A 17,828-nucleotide genomic window follows, 5' to 3' on the forward strand; every position below is an offset into this window, starting at 1 on the left:
GCTACGATAAGTACTTAGGTGGAATACAGTCACACCTTGGTCTTTGAACATCTTAGTTCTCAAACGTTTTGGTGCCCAAACGCCACAAACCCAGAAGTGAGTGTTCCATTTTGCTAACGTTTTTTGGAAGCCGAACGTCCAACACAGCTTCCGGTTGAGTGCAAGAAGCTCCTGCAGCCAATCGGAAGCCACACCTTGGTTTTCAAACGTTTTCAGAACGGACTTCTGGAACGGATTACGTTCGAGAACCAAGGTACGACTGTATAACAGGCATTAGGATCCGACATTAAGGTGCCTGTTACCAGAAGCCAGATTATTATAGGTAACAATACGGGGGAAAGGACTATAAAAAGGCAGAGGGAAGAGGCAGCCCCCACTCTAGGGCTGTGGGAGAAGATAAGGCTGCAAAACCATTGTCAAGGGTGCTTAGACCAGACTGTTGTACTGAAGTCCTGGATTAACAACCCAGCAAGTGAGATAAGGCAGGCCAGAGAGCACATGCGCAAAAGGAGGGAGTAATTGTCTGATCTGACATCCTCCTTCCCCATTCACAGCTCTACAAGTGACTGCTGCAGTGCATTTTGTGCGGGACAAACGTCAACCAGAATGCCGCTTCCAACTAAAGTGAGGCGGTAGGAACGCATGCAACCAATAGGGAAGCAGCTATACCGTCTTCCAGGTAGAATAACAGAATAGAATCATAGAGTTGGAAGAGACCACAAGGGCCATCAAGTCCAACCCCCTGCCAAGCAGGAAACACCATCAGAGCACTCCTGACATATGGTTGTCAAGCCTCTGCTTAAAGACCTCCAAAGAAGGAGACTCCACCACACTCCTTGGCAGCAAATTCCACTGTCAAACAGCTCTTACTGTCAGGAAGTTCTTCCTAATGTTTAGGTGGAATCTTCTTTCTTGTAGTTTGGATCCATTGCTCCGTGTCCACTTCTCTGGAGCAGCAGAAAACAACCTTTCTCCCTCCTCTATGTGACATCCTTTTATATATTTGAACATGGCTATCATATCACCCCTTAACCTCCTCTTCTCCAGGCTAAACATGGCCAGCTCCCTTAGCCGTTCCTCATAAGGCATCGTTTCCAGGCCTTTGACCATTTTGGTTGCCCTCCTCTGGACACGTTCCAGTTTGTCAGTGTCCTTCTTGAAGGACACTGACCCAAGTCCAGGTGCTGGTTCTGCCCCCCGAGACCTGACAAGGTTTGGGAGCTGCATGGCTCAGGGAGCCCCTCTCCCTACTTGCTAAGGTTCAGGTCAGGAACAGCTGAGGGCTGGCTCCAAGTTGAGGACCAGAGTCTATTCTGGTGCCTCTGGCTCTGACTAGTTGAGCCTACTCTGCTCCCAGAAAGAGACAGCTGGCAGAGACAGCCTGGGGAAGAAGTAAAGGTAAAGGTAAAGGGACCCCTGACCATTAGGTCCAGTCGCGGACGACTCTGGGGTTGCGGCGCTCATCTCGCTTTATTGGCCGAGGGAGCCGGCGTACAGCTTCTGGGTCATGTGGCCAGCATGACTAAGCCGCTTCTGGCGAGCCAGAGCAGCGCACGGAAACGCCGTTTACCTTCCCACTGGAGCAGTACCTATTTAGCTACAGTGGTACCTCGAGTTAAGAATTTAATTCGTTCCGGAGGTCCGTTCTTAACCTGAAACTGTTCTTAACCTGAAGCACCACTTTAGCTAATGGGGCCTCCCACTGCTGCTGTGCCGCTGCTGCACATTTTCTGTTCTCATCCTGAAACAAAGTTCTTAACCTGAGGTACTATTTCTGGGTTAGCAGAGTCTGTAACCTGAAGCGTACCCAAGGTACCACTGTACTTGCACTTTGATGTGCTTTCGAACTGCTAGGCTGGCAGGAGCAGGGACCGAGCAACGGGAGGTCACCCCGTCATGGGGATTCGAACTGCCGACCTCCTGATTGGCAAGCCGGCCTGAGAAGGGATGAGGGCAAGACTCACTCAGCAGATAATTCAACCCAAAGTGGCAGTTGCAATCTCCCCTGCTCTTTCTTTCTTTCTTTCTTTCTTTCTCTCTCTCTCTCTCTCTCTCTCTCTCTCTCTTTCTTTCCAACTTCTACTTTTATTTTTCAATTATTTTATTTATGATTTTCAATTTTATACATTTCAATAATTTTACAATCATTTTAACATTTCAAAACTTGACTTCCTTCCCCCCTCTTTCTACAGTTCCTTAAAATTATTTTTAATATTTTCTGCGTGTCCAAATTTGTTCATCTGCTTTAAATATATACTCTTATAAAACTGCAGGTTATTACAGCAATCCTGCCAATGTTTTCATCTGGATAATCCCCTGCTTTCACTGTATAATAATTTTAAAGTCTCTCCCCTGTCCTTTCTGCCTCATGCTGAGGAATGTGGTCCTTCCTCAGACTAAGCCACCCCTGCCTTTCCACAGCAGCTAGAAATTATTTTCCTCGTCGCAAAGAAGGCCAGAGGAAACCCGAGAGACTGTTCCGGGAGGAAAGGCAGAAGTTCAAATATTGGCTCGAAAGAATCTGCCCAAACTTTGGCTGCAGGGCTCTCGTCTACCATTATTCTAAAAGCGTTGACATCTCATAAAGGCAAAACTGGCAGCGGGGGAGTTGGGAAAGCACAGAGTGTGTTTGCAAGAGAGACAGAGCAACAAAAAAAAAGATAAAGGACCACTGGATAGTTAAGTCCAGTCAAAGGCGACTATCGGGTTGCGGTGCTCATCTCGCTTTCTGGCCAAGGGAGCCGGCGTTTGTCCACATACAGCTTTCTGGGTTACGTGGCCAGCAGGACTAAACCGCTTCTGGTGCAACGGGACACCGTGACGGAAACCAGAGCGCATGGAAACACTGTTTAACTTCCCACCGGAGCGGTACCTATTTATCTACTTGCACTGGTGTGCTTTCGAACTGCTAGGTTGGCAGGAGCTGGGACAGAGCAACGGGAGCTCACCCCGTCTTGGGGATTTGAACCGCCGAACTTCCGATCAGCAAGCGCAAGAGGCTCAGTGGTTTAGACCACAGCGCCACCCGTGTCTCTTTACCTTAGAGACAGAGCACCCTTCGTCTAACCAAGGAGGTGTGCAGCTAGAGCCAAGCTGAAGTTGGAGGCAAGATGGCGTCTAGCGTACAAGGCCAGGAAGTACCTTGAAGAGCCTGTAGGCGTAGATGTCGTTCATGTCTATGTTTATCATCCGCAGCATGTTTTTGATTTCTTTGAAGCTCATCTTATTGTCTTTGTTCTTGTCAGCCTGGTGCAAGATGTCATGGATCCAAGTAGAACCTGATGTAAGGAAAGAACAAAAGGAAAACGGAGGCACCATCCCCGGGAAGTAAGGTAACACGTCTACACCCAGGAAGAATTATTATGAGGGGAATTATTGCAGAATCGGGAACCCTTCAGCCTTAGACAAAAACAACTTTCCTGGAGCTAAGCTGTTAGACAATTCAGAGCTAAGGTCTTGCAAGGAGGTATTAGCTTTGGTAATGTTTTGAAAATGCTTCGATTAGAATGTCCAGACTCGTATTCAGAACTCCAGTGGTACCTCAGAAGTCAAACGGAATCCGTTCCAGAAGTCTGTTCGACTTCCAAAACGTTTGGAAACCAAGGCACAGCTTCCAATTGGCTGCAGGAACTTCCTGCAGCCAATTGGACGCCGCGTCAGACATTCGGGTTCCAAAGAACATTCACAAACCAGAACAGTCAGTTCTGGGTTTGTGGCATTCGGGATCCAAAACGTTCGACTCGCAAGGTGTTCGAGATCCAAGGTACGACTGTACTGGTCATTTGTAAAAGAGAACAATATCCTAGCACATACATTTAGGGACCTAATTGGATTTGAGGTTAATACTAAAATTACTACCTCGGTCAGTGTTTTCCAACCATGAATGCTTTGGCTTCTGTTTGCATCTCACAGGGGTTCCATGAAATTTCACAACCTCCCACATCAAGCACTTCACTTTCAATGCTTTCTCATATATCTATCTATCTATCTATCTATCTATCTATCTATCTATCTATCTTGAGGGGGCTTTAGTAAGGGGATTTTTGAAAACTTTGCTTGAGGGGAGCAAGGAGAGGGGATTAGGGTTCTGCAGGCTAATGCAAAGTATGACGGATTCCTCAGACAAAAAAGTACTGAAAACAACTACTGTAAACTTTCATGTTCTTATTTTTACCAAGGAAGTTAAAAGTAGTGGAATTTCAAGTTCAGCGAGAGAGATCTGAATTTTTCTCCATTAGTATACAGTGGTACCTCGGTTCTCAAACGACTCCGTTGTCGGAACCCGAACACCAAAAACCCGGAAGTAAATGCTTCCGTTTTCGAATGCGCCTTGGAAGTCAAATGGCTTCATGTTTTTTGATTTTCGCAAATGCATTTGCAGCCAGCCCTTTGCGCCTCAGTTTTTGAACATTTTGGAAGTTGAAAAGTCTTCTGGAACGGATTACCGTATTTTTCGCTCTATAGGATGCACTTTTTCCCCTCCAAAAATTAATGGGAAATGTGTGTGCGTCCTATAGAGCGAATGCAGGCTGCGCAGCTAAGCCCAAAGCCAGAACAGGCTTTGCTATTCTAGCTTGGGGTTAGCTGCGCAAAGCCTCCGCAGGGCAGCGGGGTGCCTTCACCCCGCTGCTCTGCGGAGGCTTCAAAGGCTGCGCTCCGGGGGCTTCAGGCCGCTATCTGCAAGCCTTCCGAGCGCAGCAGGAGTTCCCGCTGCGCTTGGAAGGCTTGCGGATAGCTGCCTGTTCTGGGGGCTGGGGGAAGCTCGGGCTTCCCCCACGCCAGCCCCGCGGCTAAAAACAAAGCCAAGACAGCGAGCGGGATCCATCCCGCTGGCTGTCTTGGCTTCTGCCAAAGCCGTGCGCAGCCTCTCCCAGCTGGAGAGGTTGCGCGCGGCTAAAGAGGAAGCCAAGACAGCCAGCGGGATGGATCCTGCTCGCTGTCTTGGCTTCTTTGCTCTTTGGGGCTGGGGGGGGAAAATAATATTCCCCCCCATAAAAACTAGGTGCGCCCTATGGTCCGGTGCGCCTTATGGAGCGAAAAATACGGTATGTTCGAGAATCAAGGTACCACTGTACCTCCAATACACTACCAGCTCACAGATTTAAAGCTCTGATCTCACCTTCTGGGAACCTTCTCCAAATGCGGTTCCACAAACCATTTAAAGCCTTGTTGTCTGGGCTTTTTGCTAAAGCTCTTTCCTGTACCAAAAGCTGCAGGCCGGTCCTTCTTTGTGGCAGACTGAGGCAACCGCCTCAGGCGGCCAAAATAAGGTGTGAATGAAACAGCAGCAAATCTTTAAGTTATTTGATTTCTGATTCCTGGCGCCTAAGGACTGACACAATCGCTGCGCTCAAGCGGCTTGAACAGAAAGGATATTGTTCGAGCTTCTCTCGCTGGCTCATGGCTTCGCCTCTGGCCATCAGTTTTGTGAGCCCTCGCACCCATCGCTGAGCATCATCCACACTCCGGGCAGCTAGGTCCAGGTTTTTCCTCTTGCCCCTGAAGACAATGGTGAAGCACTGCTGCTCAGGGAAAGAGCCGCCAAATTTCCGAAGCCCCTCCGACTGATAACCTTCTCGCACGCTTTCGATGTGTAGGATGGAGACTGGAAGACAAGACAGGGATGCAGGACTGCGTACAGAAATCAGGGACAGAACAAGTTCCCATGCTTCAGGCTTGATCACTTTGGTGCACGCAGCAAGGCTGTTGGTTTAAAGTTAACAATCCAGTTCCGATCTCCAAACTCAAGTCTCAGCAACATCACTGGGGCTTTAAAAAGGCTGCAGCTCAGGGCCACATTGCCACTGTTTGGGGGCAGGATTTGATCACATACAATACTGGCAAATTAGAGGTGATTAGGAAGCACTGTGCACGAAACCTGCTTCTTCAAAAGCAGGGTGGATAAAAAATCAATGTTTTTTTAAAAAAAAATCAACAAAATCGGATTTTTAAAATTTAAATTACATTTTTAAAGCAAAATGCTTTCGGATGAAAAATCTTTCTAAATATAGTTTTCTGTTTAAGTTACATTGTAGACCAAAGGCTTTTAATCAGGAAATAAGGATTTGTTTTAAGTTTTGTTTAAGACCAGGGAGAAGAGTCGGTGGAAGAAGATTGGAAAAAATTTAAAGACTATTTACAGAAATACTGTAAAATTAATGAATGTTAGAAAAATGTTGGAATGAAGTTATATGGCTTTAGTAGAAATGTTATAAGGAATTAAGTACAGATAGGTTAATAGAGCATTAAAGGAAAAATAAGGTTAGAATGAATTAAGATAATTATAGGATAGAAAACAGAGGAAGATGGAAAGGAATTGCGGAAATAATTAACAGAAGTGGAATACAAAAAGGGAGGTATGAGGAGGTCGTGGAAACAAGTGAATGAAATATGGGATAATGAAATTGTTTGATTTACTTTATTGTTTTTGTTTTGTTTTGTTAATTTGATGTGTTGTATTGTATTGTCTTTTTAGTGTTTAAGTTTTTGGAAAAATAATAAATATTATTATTATTATTTTTAAAAAGGATTTGTTTTAAGTTTTTCATGTTCGCCAAAACTCAAGTCTGAGTTTTGTTTTTTAATTGTTTAACCACTTCAGTTAACAAACATGGATACATATGCTATAATGCTATTGTTTTAGTTAAATAAATTGTTTAGTTATTAAGGAAATGATTATTTTTCTCCTTCGAATAAAGTACAGCAGAAAAGCTAAGTATAAACAGTTAACTTACTAAACCTCAAAATAATTTCATAATTATGTCTATGTATTTCTAATAGTACAACCAAATCAGTAATTTCTGATATACTGTAACTGTAAAAACTACTCTGAAAATTTATTATTCCAAAAATGAAACCTTCATCTGGTTGTAAATATTAAGATTAAAATCAAGTCTTACCAACTAGTGATTTAAATTGTGATTTAAATCAATTTGATTTAAATCAAATTAACCCTGTTCAAAAGATTAGCCTTTTTGCAATAAGGAAAATGCACTGTAAAGTACAGGACAGCACTTGCTTTGACACAACATCATCTAGCCTCCTTGCACACAATTCAGGCAAATGCTCAATAAAACAGGTAGTCTGAAACACTCTCAGTCAGAATTATATTATGATTATTAATTACCCATGCTTCATCCAAAGAGCCCAGGGCTTTATTAGGACTCAACCAAGCTAAAACCTGCTCTTTAATGCTCTTGGCAATCCACAATTTTTTTTAAAAAAATCCAAATTGCCTTTTCATAGATCACAGAATTGTAGTGTTGGAAGGGACCCTAAGGGACATCTAGTCCAGCCCCCTGCAATGCAGGAATATGCAGCTGTCCCATACGGAGATCCCATATGTATGTCCCATACAGAATCCGTTCCGGAAGCCTGTTCAGCTTCCAAAACGTTCGGAAACCAAAGCATGGCTTCCGATTGGCTGCAGGAATCTGCCGCAGCCAATCAGAAGCCCCGTTGGATGTTCGGCTTCCGAAAATAGTTCGCAAACCGGAACACTCACTCCCCGGTTTGCAACCTTCAGGAGCCAAAACATTCAGGAACTAAGGTGTTCAACTTCCAAGGTACGACTATACTGGGATACATCTCACTCATTTTAAAAGCAGCAAATTTGCCAAAAGACTATTTCACTGGACCAATATCACTCCTCCCTCTGCCCTCTAACCAAGTGATACGGCGAGAGTGGGGAGGGCTCCCATTGCACGTGCCTGCACACAGTTACAAAATCATACACGGAAACCCTCAAAGCAAGTTGCTAAACGACATTTTACAGTACTCGTTTGTCCGCAAATTCTTCTTGCACCAACCCATCCCAAAACAAGCTTTCAAATTCCATTCTGTTCCCTACTCTATTGTCTCTGGGGGTGGTCAACCAAGGAAAATAAACCAACCCACACCTGCCCTTGCACCACACCCTGACTTAAGTGTTAATGAGCCATAAGTAACTGAAAGTTGAAGTCGGGTTCAAGGAGCAAGTATTTCCTGCTTCGGGCGAGGCACTAGGTTCAAACCTTGCCTCTGCCATACTCAAGCTGAGCTTAGGGCTTGGTCACAGTTATTTTTAACGCTGTTCTTTCCAGAGACACACACACACAGGGTTGGCCAAGGGCGAGCGCAGCTCTGGGGCCAAAAACGACATTAAAGTACATTTTCAAAATTAGCAACGAAAAGACCCTCCAAACCCAGTACAGTGGTACCTCAGGTTAAGTATTTAATTCGTTCCAGAGGTCTGTACGTAACCTGAAACTGTTCTTAACCTGAAGCACCACTTTAGCTAATGGGGCCTCCTGCTGCCGCCGCGCCGCCAGAGCACGGTTTCTGTTCTCATCCTGAAGCAAAGTTCTTAACCTGAAGCACTATTTCTGGGTTAGCGGAGTTTGTAACCTGAAGCGTATGTAACCTGAGGTACCACTGTTCAAATTTGTGGGAGCAGGACTGCATCTCTTGTCATCAGTGACGTCACCGGCACTATCCAATAGGTGCCTGCATCAGTTGCATTTCAAACCACTCAGCAATCTGAGGACCGAACGAGAGACGCCATCCATGAAACAGGAAATTGGGCGAATGGCTCTTAAAAGGTAAATGGCAGGTGCTGTGTGGGATGGGGCGCTTGCTCCGGATCGGGACCTTGGCAAGGGAGAGCGGCTGTGATCCTTTCCTCTCACTGTGCCACAGATTGGGACTCTTGCACCTGCTATCTGTATAGCAACCAGGCCCTTCTCCCAACATCAGATCCTTCTATATATATTTGTTCAGCGCATAGAACATAACCAGCCTCTATGTCATCCCTGAAACTGATACCCTTTCTTTGAAAATGCTGTTCAGCTGTTGCAAACATTGTGCTGTTTCCTGTTATTCTCTTCCATTCTTTCTCTGAGTCTTGTTATCTTTCTCTCTCTCTCTCTTCCCCGCCCTGACATCCAGTAACAGAACATTTCCCTGTGTTTTGTTTTCACCTCGCTCCACCCGGACACAAGGTAGTGTGCTCCCCTCAGTGCAGCCATGTTGCTCTATGCAATCTAAGTTAAACTTCCCAGGAAAAAAAAATCCAATTACAGTGGTACCTCAGGTTAAGTACTTAATTCGTTCCGGAGGTCCATTCTTAACCTGAAACTGTTCTTAACCTGAAGCAGCACTTTAGCTAATGGGGCCTCCTGCTTCCGCCGCGCCGCCAGAACACGATTTCTGTTCTCATCCTGAAGCAAAGTTCTTAACCTGAAGCACTATTTCTGGGTTAGCGGAGTCTGTAACCTGAAGCGTATGTAACCTGAAGTGTATGTAACCTGAGGTACCACTGTATTCATTTATTTATTTATTTTTAAAACCCACATCACAACCCACATCCTATGGCGGAACGTAAGGGCCATGGTTGTTGTACATTACAGAACCATTTGGGAGTTGAGGAGGAAAAAAGGAATACCAGCCCTCCATGCATTTAGTTCTTGTCAGCCTGGATGCTACCACGCGGCTTAAGGAATTCACCTTTTGAACCTCTGCAACCTCCCCTTCGCTGATGCCAACAACTAATCTTTGGCAAAAGTGGCACAAAATGCTGCGTCTCTCAAGCCCCATCCTTTCAGAGTTCCATACAGGTTTCATATCCGAATTATAAACTATCAGAAATCCGAAGCCCTGGTGATGGACAGGCAGAGAGGGGCACAGCATAAAACGCTTGCACAAGATGATCTGATGCCAATTTTGTTTTTAATCGTTTTAATCCCAGGCGAGACAAAAAGTCTAGCAAGCTGTTCCCACTTGCAGAGAAAAGATAACAGGGGAATCAAAGCAGGTGCAGGGCTGTAGCTCAGCGACCGAACATCTGCCTTGTGCGCAGAGAATCCCAGGTTCAAACCCTATAAAAGGTAAAGGTAAAGGACCCCTGGATGGTTAAGTCCAGTCAAAGGCGACTATGGGGTTGCGGCGCTCATCTCACTTTCAGGCTGAGGCAGCCGGCGTTTGCCAGCAGACAGCTTTACGGGTCATGTGGCCACCATGACTAAACTGCTTTTGGCGCAACGGGGCACCATGACGGAAACCAGAGTGCACGGAAACCCCGTTTACCTTTGCGCCACAGTGGTACCTATTTATCTATTTGCACTGGCGTGCTTTCGAACTGCTAGGTTGGCAGGAGCTGGGACAGAGCAACAGCAGCTCACCCCATCGCTGTGATTCGAATCGCCAACCTTCTGATCGGCAAGCCCAAAAGGCTCAGAGGTCTAGGCCACAGTGCCACCCTATAGACCTTCATGGGTGTTCAGATCAGCAGAGAAGACCCTCTTGGTAGTTCTACTTCCTTCGAGGTTGTGGGGTGGTGGCCTACAAGAAGGCAGTCTCTGTGGCAGCCCCTAAATTGTGGAATTCCCTCCTCACATCTGGCACCTTCACTACAAGGCCTTCAGCAAATGCTGAAAATACGCCTCGTGTTGTGTGTTTTCAGGACCCACCCTGTGAATTTTTATTGAGTTCCAATTTCTCTTAACAAATATCAGATTTAATCCATAATTTAAAAGTTGACTTCCATGGTGTTGTTATTCCCATTCTTCTTTGCTGCATTATAATTTTATCTATTCCACAGTTCTTCCATTGCTATTACAGTGGTACCTCGGGTTAAGCACTTAATTCGTTCTGGAGGTCCGTTCTTAACCCAAAACGGTTCTTAACCTGAAACACCACTTTAGCTAATGGGGCCTCCCACTGCGGCTGCCGCGTCGCTGGAGCACAATTTCTGTTCTCATCCTGAAGCAAAGTTCTTAACCTGAAGCACTATTTCTGGGTTAGCGGAGTCTGTAACCTGAAGCGTATGTAACCTGAAGTGTATGTAACCCGAGGTACCACTGTATATTCTGTTGTCCATCTGTTGCTCAAAACCTAATCCTGCCCATGATTCCATTTAACGTGCAATATTTCAAGATGCCCAGATAGGGAGTTTATTCTTTCAGGTCCATTTCATCCCTTGAACTCGACTTTGCTGTCATCTTTGCCATGTCCACATAAGTTTTTCAAAATACTTTTTCTTTATGTTACTATTCCTCCTTCTTGCAACCTATGTGCACACAATGCTGGCCACTCGTTCTACGTACATCCATAGATTTGTTTGTTTGTTTCATACATCCACTGATTAATTCTCTTCTTTCAAACATCCATTCTTGTTGCTTTCCACACCGTTGAACGGGGGGATAGGTATAACTTCCTTAGGTAAAGGTAAAGGGACCCGTGACCATTAGGTCCAGTCGTGGCCGACTCTGGGGTTGCAGCACTCATCTCGCTTTATTGGCTGAGGGAGCCGGCGTACAGCTTCCGGGTCATGTGGCCAGCATGACTAAGCCGCTTCTGGAGAACCAGAGCAGTGCACGGAAACGCCATTTACCTTCCCGCCAGACCCATACCTATTTATCTATTTGCACTTTGACGTGCTTTCGAACTGCTAGGTTGGCAGGAGCAGGGACCAAGCAACGGGAGCTCACCCTGTTGCGGGGATTCAAACCGCCGACCTTCTGATCGGCAAGTCCTAGGCTCTGTGGTTTAACCCACAGCGCCACCCGTGTCCCTCATAACTTCCTTAGAGAATGCATTAATTAAAACTTACCCCCATTCTCTTCCTTGTCATCCCTATTTCTACAGTGTGCTGGGGTCCCACCCTATTCCTGTGACTGCAAATTGTTCTTATCTCTGAATTTTAAATTGATATAACCCACCTGGTGAAAGAGTGGGTAATAAATTTAATCATTATTGTCCCTGGCGTCTCTGGGTGGGACTGGAAATGTCCCTTTTTCTGAAACCATGGAGAGCTGTTACTATTCAAGTGTACTCAGCTAACTGGATCACCGGCCTGATGCACTGTAAATACAGCTTTCTCTGTTGCTCCGTAGCAGTGGCTGTTCAAACATGGTCGAAACCAGAGCTGAATGCACAGTTTTTACATCTCCTGCAGTGCAACACAGGCTTTCAGGACCCTTAGGAAATGTAATCACTGTGTGACAATGTGCTGTACAGACCACAGCATCCCTAAGTCATCCCTATCCCAATTTTTAGTTGCCAATCTAAAGCGGATTCAAGGAAGAAAGTTATAATCCGTGTGTGCTGAAAATGCACCTCTCCATTGTGTGTTGTATGCATTTGTACACAGACTGTGCTTTTGCTTGACATCAGAATGTCAAGGAAATAAACAACTATCTGACTTTTAGATGACATCTGAAGGCAGCTCTGTTTAGGGAAATTTTTAATGTTTGATGTTTTATCACTTTTATTGTTATTATTATAAGTATTAATATTCTGTTGGGAGCCACCCAGAGTGGCTGGGGAAACCCAGCCAGTTGGGTGGGGTATAAATAGTAAATTGTTGTTGTTGCAGCAGGTTGTTGTTGTTGTTGTTGTCATTAATTATTATTACAGTGGTACCTCTGGCTACAATCTTAATTCGTTCTGGAGGTCCGTTCTTAACCTGAAACTGTTCTTAACCTGAGGTACCACTTTAGCTAATGCGGCCTCCCACTGCCGCCAAAGCGCGATTTGTGTTCTCATCCTGAGGTAAAGTTCTTAACCCGAGGTACTACTTCCGGGCTACTGGAGTCTGTAACCCGAAGCGTTTGTAACCCGAGGTACCGCTGTATTATTATTAGTATATCGCCCTACACCCACAAGTTTCAGGGCGATTCACAACATAAAATAACAAAATATATACTGGTAATTAAAAAAACAAGAACAACCCAATAATACCCCACTTCCCCCAAAACATTTTAAAAGAGCATTGGGTGTCAATTGGAGGCGGGGGGGGGGAGGAATGAGGAATGTTTTTGCCCAGTGCTTAAAGCTGTATAATGAAGGCACCAGCCGAACCTTCCTGGGGAGAGCATTCCAGAAATAGGGAGCCACCACCGAAAAGGCCCATTTTCATGTTGCCACCCTCTTGTGGAGGAAGTGCACGAAGAAGGGCCTCAGAAGATGATCTCAGGATCCAGGTGGGTTCATATGGAAAGAGGCGGTCCTTGAGGTTTTGTGGTCCTGAGCTGTTTAAGGTTTCACAGGTCAAAATCTACTGGGTCAGACATTGCGGGCCTGTGCCACTCAGTCTCCCTGTCCGCGAGTGAAATTGGCAAAATGCAAAGCACAGTTACTTAGCTGCCTGCTTCCACCAATGCACACAACATATCCTTTGTATATCAATATAACACCACACCAGTTTCCAGCCTCTCTCTTCTGAAAAACTGAGAAAAAATATGTACAGTATATATCTTAAATATATACTAATTGAGGGGATGGGAATAGGAAACACCACTGGGCACTAGTTTGAAGACGATAGTTCCATAATGGTGGCAATCTCAGAGGGGAAGGAAACCCCACAATGTTGGCTGAAGATAAATACGCCTTAAGCTTCCTGATCTGTAATAAGCACCAGAAGAAAAGTCTTTGGGAACTACAAACATATGCAATTATCTCCTTCTTCCAGTGTAGTCCTCTCCCCTGCCAGGGTTCCTGAGTCACAATCATTTCTCCTCACCGCAAACCTCACTCTGATTCTGTACTTTTGGCTTTTAACGCCCCTGAATTGCCTGAGACAGGGAAGAGAGCTGAAGATCTGCTTATTGAGCATTCATCCTGATTTGTTTGCAGGGAGATAAGACAATGTTGACTTATTAAATGAGCATATTCATTACGCTTTGTTTGCGAGGAGATTAGTTATCCCAGCACTTTCCTTACTGCAAAAATGTCTGATCTGTTTGTTGCCGAAGACCTCTCAATCTGAATTTGCTGGCACGTGTTCCCACCTGAAAATAGGGACAGTCTGGAAACGTCCCGAGTTCAAAGTACTTGAGAAAACAGCAATATTTCTAAGTATTTCAACTAGAAGGTTTACCACTTCTAGACCTCCTAAAATTATTCCGGATTTGCCCGGCTAGTCTGGATTTGAAGAGTACATACACAAACAGACACGCTCAGATACTTACAGACATGTTTGGAGTAAGCCTTCTTGAAACGGGTCTCAAACCAGATGGTCATCCCATCTTCCTGCAGCCGATATATTCTTTGCTTCTGTGCCGGCTTGGCCTTGACTTTCCAAAAGGGGGACCCTTTCAGCATCACCTTGATATCTTCATCGTCTGTCAGGCCTGCCCAGAGATGAGAGAAAGGGAATGGGAGCAGCTATAAAATCCACAATGAACCAAACATACATTTCTGATCTTAAGAACACACTTCTATTCGCCAGTGCTTGATCTGAGCCAGCCCTGGAACTTTGTTCTGAATGCTACCCCTGAAACATAATGTAAAACGTTCACGTGAAAAAAGAGTGCCTCTAAACACATGCAAAGTGCCTTTTCCTTTCAACCTCAGCCAGCCAACACTCTCTGGATTAAGAGGATTAAAAATAAATAAAAAGTGTTGCAAACCCCCAACCCTGCCACCATACACTTAAAAAAAATAGCCTGCATTTTGAAAAACCATTAGAATTTCGAAATTCTCTTTGGAAACAGCACGAATCTAGTCAGTGACGAAATGTGTGGAATCCTAGTCCTTAGTGCACAAGAATCAAGCCTAGACTTTCACAACTTCTGAATCACTTTCAGGCCTGCGAGGCCAGAGGAAATGACATGGTTTACAGTAGAACAGTAGCAGATTCTGTTGTTGGCATCTGGCTGTCTCAAGCGACAATGGAGTGCGCTTCTGAGGGTGAAATCAAATTGCTGCATTAGCAACACTGAAGTGAATTCCCTCGGGTGCAAGCCTGGACAGCGCGTATGGAGATTGTGTATGGAAATCTTGGGCTGCCCAGATTACAAGACACCGCTCTTTGCCTTAAAGGTAAAGGGACCCCTGACCATTAGGTCCAGTCGTGGCCTACTCTGGGGTTGCGGCGCTCATCTCACTTTATTGGCCGAGGGAGCCGGCATACAGCTTCCAGGTCATGTGGCCAGCATGACTAAGCCGCTTCTGGCGAACCAGAGCAGTGCATGGAAACGCCATTTACCTTCCCACCGGAGCAGTAACTATTTATCTACTTGCACTTTGACGTGCTTTCGAACTGCTAGGTTGGCAGGAGCACGGACTGAGCAACAGGAGCTCACCTCGTCGTGGGGATTCGAACCGCCGACCTTCTGATTGGCGAGCCCTAGGCTCTGTGGTTTAACCCACAGCACCACCCGCGTCCCCGCTCTCTGCCTTATTGCGCAGAACAACACACTTGGCAGCAGCTGGGCTGCAGGAATTGCCAGAAGGAGGCGTACAAGGCGCCATCCAACCGTCTTAGGGACTCCACTCCGGATTTATGTTGCATTTACTCCTTAGCCCTTTCTTCTGGGCAAACCACCCTAGAAGAAACACAATGTGTCCCCCAACCAGAGGTACCACCCCTTCCCTAACACCCCAAAAGACCAGAGCAAGAGGCCATGCTTGAAATGGTCCGAGGCAAGGCAAAGCAGGGCAGGTGGCCACCCTGCAAGATCAGTTGCTCAGGGGGAGGAACACAACTTGGACCCACAGTGGTTAGACAGAGCTAGCCAGGCCTACCTGGGCTGTCATCTTTAACTATTGTACTGGTGGCAGTGCATCCCCAGAGATATTAGGGCTACATACATATGGCTTCTCCCAAAGAATGCTGGGAACTGTACAGTGGTACCTCGGGTTGAGAACTTAATTCGTTCTGGAGGTCTGTTCTTAACTTGAAACTGTTCTTATCCTGAAGTACCACTTTAGCTAATGAGGCCTCCCGCTGCCACGCGATTTCTGTTCTCATCCTGAGGTAAAGTTCTTAACCTGAGGTACTATTTCTGGGTTAGCGGAGTCTGTAACCTGAATCGTCTGTAACCTGCTGCTATTTTCTTTCGGTTCTCCACCACTGGCTCTTCCTACTGAGGTTTGATGCAAACTTTTCTGGCAGGGCGGGAAAAAAGACGGAGAAACCAGAATCTTAAGAGGAAGAAGCAGGAAATCTGGAAAAAGAATTGGTGCTTTCTGCTAGAACACTACAGAGAGGCCCCCTAATGCAAATATGCACAGATAGTTTGGGAGGGGAGCAGAAGATAGTGAGTAAGATCCTCAGATGATCTCCTGGCTACAGAGCTATGAAAACCACAAAGGGGCGGGGAGCCAGGAGGACGGCATTCAGCACTTAAGCCTTGGTGGCAGGGATTAACAGACCGCATCAATGGCTGTTGTTTGCTGTTAGGCTTAGCAGCCCTCTCTGGGCAACAGTGCTAAGGTTTGTTTTATGTTTCTTCCAAAGTTGACACCTTTTCCCTTCCTGACCCCAGCTCAACTCACTCCCCGCATATTTTCAACGTTCTAGTGAGAGCTGGACCATAAAGAAGGCTGATCGCCGAAGAATGGATGCTTTAGAATTATGGTGCTGGAGGAGACTCTTGAGAGTCCCATGGACTGCAAGAAGATCAAACCTATCCATTCTGAAGGAAATCAGCCCTGAGTGCTCACTGGAAGGACAGATCCTGAAGCTGAGGCTCCAATACTCTGGCCATCTCATGAGAAGAGAAGACTCCCTGGGAAAGACGCTGATGTTGGGAAAGATGGAGGGCACAAGGAGAAGGGGACGACAGAGGACGAGATGGTTGGACAGTGTTCTCAAAGCTACCAACATGAGTTTGACCAAACTGCGGGAGGCAGTGGAAGACAGGAGTGCCTGGCGTGCTCTGGTCCATGGGGTCACGAAGAGTCGGACACAAGTAAACGACTAAACAACAAGGCAGAATTTAAAATTTTATATATATATATATATATATATATATATATATATATAGACACTTATATTCTATTATAGTGAGAGAGATCTTGAGCACAGAGTGCGTATGGCTTTTCTTCCAATGTCTACATTGCAAGGGGTTGGATTAGATGGCCCCTGGGGTGTCCCTTCTGGCTCGACGCTTATAGGATTCTATGAAACCTGGCCTGCACTCTGCCAGAAGAATTACGCTGGCTTCTTGAAATCAACACACTGCAGCGCTTCTGGGAGTTTCCCACCCCCAAGGAAGTATGTTGTCAAAGGTACTCTGTACATGCTCAAAGGCATTCTGCCTCAGGTACCAACATTTTAAAAAACCACCCATATTGTGGGAAATGTAATGTACAACTGAAAGGGAAAAAACCAAAACAGCACCCATTATTGAAATTTGGGGTTGTCTACCGTCAGTGTGAAAATGTTCAGAAAAATCTATTGTAGAAAATACATGGTTTCGATGTGTGGAAAGCCCGTTGTAAGCGCTGCAGACTTTGCAGCTGATACAATGGTAATATGCTGCGGCAGACAGCAAACACAGAAGTAATTTATTTGGGATTTTAAATGTTCTGTACTTTTATATGTATCTGCAGGTGGCTCAAGCAAGCAAGCCAAGCTGCACACTTCTGGGGGAGGACAATGAATAAGCTGTGTTCAGACGCCTGCCTGAAGATACAAAAGTGGATGGGGAAAGGGAATATGAATGCAGGCGTCTGGATCTTACCATGTTGAGTGGGAAAGGGCTTTTACTCAAGTTCACCTGAATGTACATAGAACCCTTTGCACAACTGGGGACCCTGCTTTTTCCAGCTCCTTGATTGTGTGGAAGGTTCTACTTGTGGTCAAAAGTACACAAGTCAAAGCCCCAAAAAGGGAAGATTCACATGGAGAAGACTTGTATGCACAACCCCAGTCCATACTTTGCATGATTGTGTGTGCCAAAAAGTGCTAAAATGAAATGAAATAATTTATTATTTATACCCCCCCCCCCAATCTAGCTGGGTTTCCCCATCCACTTTGGGCGGTTCCCAACAGAATATTAAAAGCACCATAAAACATTAAAAACTTCCCTAAACAGGGCTGCCTTCAGATGTCTTTTAAGAGT

At 45.6% G+C, this 17,828-nt stretch overlaps 1 protein-coding gene and 1 long non-coding RNA gene across 3 annotated transcripts in view; both read right to left on the bottom strand.

Annotated features, from left to right (window-relative positions):
* The window catches only part of LOC308460612, a 427,618-nt gene that overhangs the window by 121,005 nt on the left and 288,785 nt on the right, over positions 1-17,828 (bottom strand). The gene's annotated exons all lie outside the window — the stretch shown is intronic.
* The window catches only part of PLCD3 (phospholipase C delta 3), a 91,874-nt gene that overhangs the window by 39,344 nt on the left and 34,702 nt on the right, over positions 1-17,828 (bottom strand). The window contains exons 2-4 of the mRNA XM_080976667.1: positions 13,947-14,108; positions 5,377-5,605; positions 3,142-3,271 (exon numbers count right to left, since the gene is read on the bottom strand). Coding sequence (XP_080832793.1) covers positions 3,142-3,271; positions 5,377-5,605; positions 13,947-14,108 — 521 coding nt within the window. The remainder of the gene's footprint in view (positions 1-3,141; positions 3,272-5,376; positions 5,606-13,946; positions 14,109-17,828) is intronic.

Source organism: Podarcis pityusensis (assembly GCF_964106645.2).
Source record: "Podarcis pityusensis genome assembly, chromosome: 13".
In the NCBI taxonomy this organism is placed as follows: domain Eukaryota; kingdom Metazoa; phylum Chordata; class Lepidosauria; order Squamata; family Lacertidae; genus Podarcis; species Podarcis pityusensis.